This window comes from Melozone crissalis, unplaced genomic scaffold (assembly GCF_028551555.1).
Source record: "Melozone crissalis strain CALT ecotype California unplaced genomic scaffold, PUWL_Pcris_2 ptg000045l_1, whole genome shotgun sequence".
In the NCBI taxonomy this organism is placed as follows: domain Eukaryota; kingdom Metazoa; phylum Chordata; class Aves; order Passeriformes; family Passerellidae; genus Melozone; species Melozone crissalis.
This window is the reverse complement of record NW_026535823.1, coordinates 2,304,460-2,314,631: the sequence shown is the minus strand read 5'-3', so window position 1 is coordinate 2,314,631 and position 10,172 is coordinate 2,304,460. Positions and strand designations below refer to the sequence as shown.

Genomic DNA, 10,172 nt, shown 5'->3' with positions numbered 1-10,172 from the left:
TAGTTATAATATGTGCCAGTCAACCCCAAATCTGAAAAAAACCTCCAAGTTTAAATAAATAAGGCTATTTTGATTTCAGGCAGGCCTATACAAACTTACAGTCCAATGTAAATTCAGCATTTGGCATTGCTTAAAAGCCAAAGGAGAAGCACTAAACATACCCCATGTCACAACAGATTTTTTTTATTTTGTCTTTTTTAGACAAACATTTATAACTGCCTCATCCTAATAAACTACACCCTCTCTTATGGATATCATATCTATATAAAGGCAAGTTTTATATTACTTTTATTGACTTTGAGATACATGTTGGACAAATATCAATGTTAATCTCAGACACTTAACAATTTATTCAGCATTGTCCAGTTTACACTGAGCTCTGATCTTTGATCCTGATCACCCTGAGCTTTCAGGGAAAAAAAAAAAAAGACTTCTAGTTTCATTCTGCTTTGGGTCAGGCTCAACCTTCAATCCCCTTTCATAACTGGAGAAGCAAAGAGGGAAAATTATTAACATTTCTATTTTTCCCCAAAAGACATCCACTGGACGGCCTGGTAATTTGCCTTTTTTTTTAAGTTCTCATCTTACAAAATATATTTTTGTCAAATGCTTCAGAAATTACTCATAGATAAAGATCAGATGTACAAAATAAGAATACTGCTAAAACTGATTGCACTGCTATATGTAAAAATTATAAGTTTTTACTTAAGAAAGCCACAGCTCAGCAGAGCAGATTCAAAACTCACATATTTTCCATGTTTAGGAGAACGAGTCCAAATACTTGCTGGCTTTGCAAGATATTCAGACCAGAAGATAATGGGATCAGTTCTAAGTAAGTAAGGATAAGAATCTTATGTTCTGCAGTCCACTCAGCTGAGTAGGAGAAACAAACCCCTCAAAATTCACAGAGCAGATTTTCATTGTAAGCTTAGGATCGTGCAAAAGAGGGCGACACCTTCACAGCTGCCCCGGCCAAGCAGCTTCTGGCAGCCCCTTCCTCAGCAGCACACTGGCATATCCCACCGGGAATTCCCTTAGTGTTACACGGGCACAGCCCAAACTCACCTCTGGATTAAGTCCAGGTTTGGACCTGGGAGGAATTAGGAAGCCAAATATTTGGTCCATCTTTTAAAAGAATTCAGGCTGTTGGCAAAGGCTGAATATTCATGCAGAGCATAAGAGACATGGCCAAGTGGCTCCTGCAATTCCTCGGGTGCCACCAGGCTCTGTGGGGGCCAAGCACTGCCAGGAATCTGGGGGACGTGTCCCATTGGGGTGGTGGAGTGCTGCCATCCAAAATGCCTTCTGCTGGTATCAGATCAGACGCAGAAGTGATTTATTGACACACATCCCCCACGGCAATCAATACCAAGGAGCACCTGACAACCCCTGAAACTGCCATTCGGGTGGAGTCAGGAGTAGAAATCCAGACAGTGTTTCCAACCACTGGATGAGGATTTCTGCACCATGGTGGTGAGGGGAGCCACTCACAGTGGAGGGTGTAGGATAAGTGAGAAATAGCTCCCACAGGACACTACAATTTCAGTTTTTGAGTCCCAGCTAGAAAGCCTTGGTTATTTTTGGAGAGGGTTTTTTTTTTTTTTCAGTGTAATAGATGTGCTTCAGCAAATCCAATCATATTGCAAATCAATGCTGCAAGACATTTACTATCAGAACAACAGCTACTAAAAGGGCATTAATACAGATCATCATAACCTATTTCCTTGCTGTCCTTCATATTTTCCTGATTGTTAAAGGAAAGCAAAAAGGCAAAAAGGTTTTCCTCTGTGTCAGCTGCTCCATCAGGCAGGGTTTTTTCTGCTTCACAGATTAATGCTAAAGACAAATAATCAAAAATGGAAATAAGATGGCTCTCCTGATGATGTTCAGTGAGACAGACAAGATTGTCACTCATTGTATACAAGTGTTGTTGCTGACAGGTGAAAAATTATCTGCATCAGGAAAAGCAAATATGACTCAGAAATAGTTTGTAAGGAGAAAAAAAAATCATTCAAAGATCTAGAGATTCTCACTCCCCATAACCACATGCTTTATGAGTTTTTACAGAGAGAAGGCTAATAGCTCACAAGAAGGAAAAAAAATCTTTTAGCGGCAAGAGTTACTAGAGAGTTACTGACACCACAGTTCAATAGTGGTAGCATTTCTCTTACTCTATATTTCTTTGACTATGTCAAACTGATCACAAGCCTGAGAAAATAATCACCTAGTCATGTACTTTTTCAGAGAAAGAGGGAATTGTATCAAGTTATAAATAAATTATAAATCATTACCAATTTAAAAAGCTACAGAGCAGGTAATGGCTGTTCTGCAGCAGAAATCTATAAAGCATCATGCAGCACTCATATCAAAGCCAATTTTGATTAAAATTTTAAAAATCCCTGTGATACTAAACAGATGTTGACAAAATTATAGCTGCTATGAAAAGCAAATACTCAATGAGAGGGGACCATACTCCAAATTTGGCTGAGGCATCATGGAAAGCACCCACTGGAATACATCCCCTGTCCTTTCTTTTCCTAACATAAGTATAAGCATCTCTTCCAGGTTACCAGCACTGGTGTCCTAAAACTTTAATACTTGAAAATATGTTGGGGGTAAATGGAACTACATGCACTCAAATGGAGATACCTTCAAACCTTCAAATGGAGATACCTTCAAACCTTTGTTTTTCCTTAAATTGTTTAGTCTCTCACCTCACTACTTCCATGCTCTTTCCCAGAATCAGGCATGAGACTCCCACAAGCTTATGAATTTACTGTTTAAGAATAGCAAACGTGAAAGTAAAATCTGACTCTGGCCACTTCCAAGGGCTGTGCAGATTAGTAATAATGTGTCACACTGCATTGTAAACAACTGGTGAGAGATGGAAGTCTCTTCCAGCTAAGATTGCATTAACCTTTCATTATTTACCTTATTCTTGGACCTTATATTAAGCTCTCAGATGGTAAGTCAACTTTGATGTTAAAGGCCTTGAAATACTACAATAAGATCTTGTGCCCCCAAAGACTTGGCTACTAAATACAAACATCAATATTTCCTGAATTCTATGATGATTTCTGTCTCCAAAGAAGTTGCTGTCTAGAGAGGCAGTACTTTTCTTGTGTTTCTCCTAAGCACAGTTTAAATAAGTGAATGCCATCTCTAGAGGAATTACATGGAGCACCTTGAAATGGAACTGCATTTGTTACAGCAAGAAAAATATTTGTCTCAACATAGTAAGCACAAGAACTAGAAGATGCAAGAAAGCCTTTTAAAGTATAAGATTCATAAGCCTCATATTTAAATTAGGGAACAGATTTTCAAGGTTATTAGTTTTTTTATACTTTGAGCCAAGGCTAACCCTGCAATAATCACCTCCTTTTTTCTAAAGGGTGTCTTTGGAGGAAGTGCTACAGTGGTCCCAGTCTTTTGAAAACCTGGTAACAAGCAAATGTAAGTAATTGCATGTTTGTGTCCCAGATGGATTGCTGAGAAAAGTTCCCACAAAGCAAAATCAGTAACTCATGCTGCATAATATGTGCTGCCTTATACACAACTAATGAAAAACAACTTTGTGACATGCCGAGCATGCATCACACTGGAAATAAACATAGCATGCTGCAAATGCTTTCCCAAACTTGCCATTTCTGCAATCGTGTAATTTCTGTACAGACACATAATGAGAGCATGGTTTGTCTGCCACATCCCCACGTAGAGTACTGAATAGCGCCTTATATTAGCAGAAAAGTGACGAAGTTCACTTGGGAAACTCTGCATACACCAAAGAGACCAGATAATGGCATATCTATTCAGGGAAATGCCATGGAAGGCAGGTCCAATATTCAGAGATGGAAAGAACTGTAGATGCAGCAGGAATTCTGAACTTTCCCACTCCATCCCCCTCTGCTTCATATAGAGCTCAGAGCTCTCCCAGATTTCTCGTATGGGCAGCAGTCCAGAACATCACTGCTGAATTACATTTTTAAAAATAGTGATGAAAAAGTCGCAGCAAAAGCCTCCAAAAATTACTCCTGAGGACTGGCATTATTGTATTTTACTGTAGAAAAATTACAGAGCTAGAAGATTACCAGCATTTTTAACTTAAATGATTTTGCTGTTAAAATCTTAAACAACCTAGTATGTTACAGCACAGGGAGAAACTCCTCAACAGAAAACTGTTCAAAGAGACAAAATGACAGCAGGAGCAGCAGGCACACATGTGATCACCCCCTCTGCCAGATGACAGGCTGTGCTCAATATCTTCAGAAATTTGAAAGGCCAGAATGCTGCACCAGCAACAAAGTTTGCTTTAAATAAAACACCTTGAGATTCCAGCAGTAATCAGAATGCTCTCCTTCTTAAAATGCCTCCTTCACTGTACCTGAAAACACTACTCATTGAATTTTAATTCATTTAAAAGCTTTATGACACCAAAAATGGAAAGGTGGACTCACATAAAAAGCCAGGTACTCTAAACCAAGTGGATTTGCAGCTCTTCAGGAAATGTAGGCAAAGCGTTTGCCTACCTTAGATTTACTGTGGGATTAGATTTACTAGGGAGCCCTGCATGTGCAGGAAAGTGCAAGGTTGTAGTGTAGGGCCGAGACACTACTTTTTAAGTGTCCCTATTACCTCCAAAGCACTCTAAAGGTAATGCATATAGGCAGGCAGTATAAATTTGGCTTCTGAAATATTTACAGATGTGCCCATAATCTATAAGACCTACTTGAAGACAGAACACAGTGATGAAAACACAGAATTCTGGCTTGTCTGTGAAGCTTATAAGAAGATAAAATCACAGAGGAAAAGGATTTCCACGGCCAGGAAGCTCTTTATGAGTTACATCCAATCCCAGGCTCCCAAAGAGGTTACTACAAGATCACGAGCTCTTTATTTCATAGAAATGCCTGAAGCGTCACACAGCAGACCAACAAGAAATGCCTAGTTCCTCTTACACCAAAGGGAGTGAAAACTTGTGTCCACCCTCCCCTCAAACTCTTTTCCACACAGAATTTTAATATTTGAATCTACATCTCACCTGCAGGCAAATACTTCAACTACATCCACCAAGAACACAAGCAAAATGCACGACTCAGTTAAGAACCAAATTAATGGATCTCTTTTCTTTTTTAACACCAGATCCAGAGGCCATTGATATCACTTCACTATATTTTGGACTATCCCATTGCTAATATATCTATATCTATCTATATATCTATATCTCAGTCTGGTCTTTGCAAGAGTAAATATAACTGAGAAAAGTAAAAAACTGTGCCCAGTGCTGTCCCCTTTGCAAAATGGGTGAAGAAAAAGATTCCAAGACACATTACTTTTTTTTTCTTTTCTTTTTTTTTTTTTCAGAATACAGCAAATTTCTATGTATAGTATCTGGGTATTTCCCCCTGACAAATGGCTATAGAAAAAAGTCATTCCTGCTCAGCCAAACATGCTCTATGACCTTTAAACATTCCTGCTTATTACTCTCCTTGCAAAACTAAGCCAACATTGGCTTTTACTGCCACTGCCTCTGGCAGGCTGACATAACTATAAAATCATGCTACATTATTTTCTGGTTTATGTTTAACAATGAAATTATTATAGAGTCTCAAAATGCAGCCTCCCTGCTGGCACTGGAGGAGAAGCCAAACCCAAATCAGTTGGATTTCCAAATGTTGCCTGAGAGCAGTTGCTGCTTTAAATGACTAAACCGCTCCCTCTAATCCAAATCTTGAGCAAATTTTAAAGTTCCCTCTGTTGGTTTTAAGTGCTAAGTGGCAAAACAATGCATTCTTGTCCTTTTTTCTCAGTATTTTTTTAGTATGTGCAGCTATAGGGAACTCAGCAACACAGTTGCACTTACAAAACAGAAATGTCAATACTGCCAACCCCAAATTCATTAATCAAATATAAGGGCTTAAATCAGGACAGCTATAAATAAGCTGTGCAATTTTTTCTAAAATAGTGTGTATTTGAATCTTTCTATTGGCTGTCTCGTTTCTAGAGCTTCAGGACAGCACAATTTCCCATTTTCTTGATATTCGCTATTAACACAAAAACTATGTACCACTCTAAAAACTACATGCTCATGAGGATATGAAACACAGTTTATATTCAAATTACGGCAGCATTTAAAAAGGGGCCACTCAAATGACACCTCTGGAAGAGGAAGATCTCAACCCATGAAAGACATCAGCACCAACCAAATCTTTAGAGGTCTCCTCTCCACGCTAACAGACAAGGTCAAGCTGAACACAACCAATAGAACTCATCATAAGCTGATGGACTTTCAAAGGGTTCCTTTTATCTGGTGTTTATGCTGACCACCAGACCTTTCTGCTGTTACACACCTGCAGAGCTTCAATTTATTTGCTACAAACCATGAATTGCAGCAGGAAAACTCTAGGAATGAAAACTTTTCCCAAACAAGGTTGATATATGTCTTAGTTTGGAAAGACAGGTGCCTGCTAAGGCAGGCAGGAGCCTCCCCTGAAATGGAGAATGTAAACCCTCCCCACCCCTCCGAATTGCTATAAATTTTAAATTAAGGGGCTCTCAGGCAAAAATATGGGAACAGCAAATAACAGTTCTTTAATAGGGAAAAGGAAAAAAAAAAAGGATAAAATAAACAATGCAGTACACTAGAACAACACTGACAGAGTCAGAACCCAACCTGACACCCTGTGGGTCAGGGTGTTGGTGGCAGTCCCATTGGAAATGTGGCTGCAGCCCTCCTGCAGTGTCAGGGGTGGTTCTGCTGGAGCAGGGATCCTGTAGAGAAGGATGTATTTATTCTTCCTCTGAAGATCCAGTGGGAGAAGAGGCAGCTGCTGATCCTGTGGGGAATCCCATGGAGAAAGCCGTGCTGGCACCTCAAAAACCTCTGGACTATATCTGGGTAGGAATGCTTGGCTCCTCCCTCTGGGCTCACATCTCCCAGTGGGATGCTGTAGTTCTTATCAGCCATGCAGTGACATTCAATAGCTGTTATCAGCAATGTCCCCTCCCGAGGGAGGTGTGACTGTGGTCACTCAAAGAGAGAGATAAGGAAACTGCCCACTTGACAAAGGGAATCTGCCATACAGATGGTGATGGAAAACATCTTACATTGCAATCTTCAACAATATATAAGCGCAATTTTATCTCAAGCCATAACACTTTTAGTCTTTTTTTTTTTTTTTTTTTCCATTGGTACTGTGCACCTCCAGGCACTTGCACTCATCAGTTTTTTTCTGGAACCTAACTGTAGCTCTAGGAACAATTCTTAGCAGAAGAAAGCAGGTTTGGATACCAGCAATTTTCAGCTGCTCCTTCCACTGCAGCCACTCCATCCAAACCATGCTGACAGGACAATTCCTGTCTGAATTGTCCCTGTTCTCTTACTCTTCCTAGAAGCAGTGAGCAAACCAAACTCATCCTGCTAAACTCCCTCACATTTGGAGCCATATTCTGCATACAGGCCCAGCAGCACAGACTCCACGGCTGCTCTCAACCTCCATTAACCACAGTAGTCAGGACTGAACTGGCCTTCTTGCTTTTGTTTCAGACAAACATGGACAGTCCTGCTGGGAAACCAATTATGAGGAATGTTCAAGAGCCAACACAGTCCTGCTTTGATGGAGAGCAGAGAATACTCTACAGGCAGATGGAAAGAGATTCCTACTCCTGATTGCTTGAATCACAGTTCTACCAAAAGCTCAAACACAGTCTTCAAACTAATGGCAACAATTCAATGGGAAATTGAAGAGAATGGTTGAAAATGTAAAAGGTTTCTTCTGGCACCCACGTGTTTAAGGTTTAAAGAAGACAGCAGAAATCAGGCAGCAGAGGAATCCTATTATTAAACTGTTCTGTTGATGTTAGAATTCACAAGGCACTATCTTCCCCCTCCCCAAGGAAGTCTCCTTGTTTTGTTTTCCTCACCCCACAATAAAATCCTAAAAACTGGGGTTTAGGGAAAACTGAAAATATTTTTTTAAAAGCATTTTGCTGTTGGGAAATAAATGTTTATTTGACTATGCATTAAAGGAGAAAAAACATCTGCATTGCTGCATTTGCTGTTGTTTTAGTCTTACAGTTTTTCAAAATAAAAGGAAAAATATAAAATACAGCTGTTTGTCTAAACTATGGAGTATAGTATTCATGTGTATTCATTGGTGTAGGGTCAAGTTTATGCTGATTATCATGTAAAACATGAGCTATGAAGGCACTTGATCTACAGTATACTAAAATAATACCAGTGTCTTCTGGGTTTTTCTTCAGAGATAAAATGCGTTGGTATTTTGGCTTGTTTTTTCTGGGTATGGACACACAAACACATTACTTTCCCTTCAGACTCCCTAAGAATTAGATACCAGCAAGCCTGACCCTTGAACATCCTCCTGCAACACAGACATGTGTAAAATAACAGGAGTAGAGAATAGAGATAAGAATTGTTTTTATGTTCTTCTCTCTGTACTTCTTTAGGAAAAAACCCTGAGAGAGAATTATGTCTCTCTGTTCAGGGAATGCAAATGCCACACTGGTTTACATCAATAACTAATCTGATAATTTCAAACCTCATTAAACTTGGACTCTAAGCAGCACTATTATTGTGGTGTACAGCACAGGCTACTCCTGCAGAGAGACACAGTGATTTACTGATGACAGGTAAGTATGGTAATCAATAAATACCAAATGTACAATATGATGTCTGGCTTTGCAGAAAGTTATATTGGTAAATTGTAATTATATGTGGGCCCTAATGACAACATGGCAATGACAACATGTGATGGAAATGAACATGTTTAACTTATCAGTTATCTAAGGCCTCAACATCCATAATTTTTTTATTGAATTCTCAAGCTAGGATTCATGTATATGTCCACAGCAGAATACAAAGTAAGTCTGAGCATAACCTCCACCAGAACAAAAAGCTTTAAGAGAATTTGGTGTTGTAAGTAAAGGGAGTGCTACTATAACAGATCATCCTTTCCTTTTGCAGTGACCCCATATAAAGGGATTATCATACAAATATGTGATTATACAGCTCAGAAAACCACTCAGCAAGAAAAGACTCCCCAGGAAATCCAGCTGGGGATAGCATAGCTTTTGCTGCTGTTAATTCCTGATGGGTATACAGAGAATTGGACTTCAATTTGATTACGCCTGGAAGATGCCACAGCAAAGAAAAAAAATTACATAATCTCTTAAAAAAAGCAATTCCTGCAGGAAAGTAAATAGGTGACAAAAACCAGCCTGAGCAGAAGTAAAAAAAAACCTCAACAAAATACACACAATAAATAAACCAAGGATCACATTAAGGAAAGTCTCCCCACTTCTGTTTGACTTAGAAATTGAGAAGACCTTGATATCTGTGTTAAAGTGGAAGAGTCTTGTGGTGACCAAGAATAACAACTCTGCGTACCCAAACAGGTTCAGCACGCACAGCTTTCCAAAGGGGTCACTCAAATGGCTGCTCAGGTCCTAGGCTGATAGACAGACCCTTCCTCCCTGCAGAAAGCAGATTATCAAGAAGGAAGAAAAAACCTACCCACAGAGGGAATACTGAGGGAAATCACAGAGGGACGCACAAACATGTTTTTATGGCACAAAATGTTTAGTGGGTATCTTACAGATCATGAGTCTAACAACTTTTATTCTTGGTGGGCTTATTAATTTTATATTTCCTTCTAGAAATAAATAAAATGTTGGGGTTTGAGGCTTGTTTTCCTCTCCCCCGTGTTTATCCGACACTCCCCAGCTGGTAAAAAAAGAGGGTCTTTTCCCCAAAATAGATTTGTTGTTAACTGCTAGAGATCTTTCTCTTGCTTGACTTTTCTTTTAGGTTACCAGGTGCAGGGCAATAACACAGTATTTCATCAGGTCATATGATTTATAAAACAGTAACTAGTGGCAGCTGCAATAACAAATCACTGCTTTTGTCATTTTCATTAACAGCACTTGAATGAGCTCAGGTATACTTTTCCACTGGCAGACAAATCTAAAAGGCATTTGTTCACATTAATCATTCAAAGCTGCTGTTAAAAAAGATAAAAAACTTGAAAATAGCTAAATTGGCAGAATTCTCCTTCTTCCCTCATATATTTAAGAGTGAAAAAAAATCAAAGGGGTGATTATTCAAATATTAAGTTTGGCAAGATTAAAATGAAGATTAATAAAACCACTACAGCAAT

The 10,172-nt window shown here is 39.1% G+C and overlaps 1 protein-coding gene across 1 annotated transcript; it reads left to right on the top strand.

Moving 5' to 3' along the window:
* Positions 1-755: 755 nt before the first annotated feature.
* Positions 756-7,666, top strand: RGS13 (regulator of G protein signaling 13). Its single transcript, XM_054286293.1, has 4 exons — positions 756-832; positions 3,392-3,453; positions 4,701-4,867; positions 7,544-7,666. The coding sequence occupies exons 1-4, from the start codon at positions 756-758 to the stop codon at positions 7,664-7,666; spliced, it is 429 nt and encodes a 142-aa protein (XP_054142268.1).
* The last annotated feature ends 2,506 nt before the right edge of the window (positions 7,667-10,172 follow it).

Coding starts and splice junctions, on each gene's coding strand:
- RGS13 (XM_054286293.1), top strand. CDS start 756: ATGTTTAGGAGAACGAGTCCAAATACTTGCTGGCTTTGCAAGATATTC. Junction 833..3,391: donor GATAATGGGATCAGTTCTAA/GTAAGTAAGGAT, acceptor TTTTTTCTAAAG/GGTGTCTTTGGAGGAAGTGC. Junction 3,454..4,700: donor AAACCTGGTAACAAGCAAAT/GTAAGTAATTGC, acceptor AAATATTTACAG/ATGTGCCCATAATCTATAAG.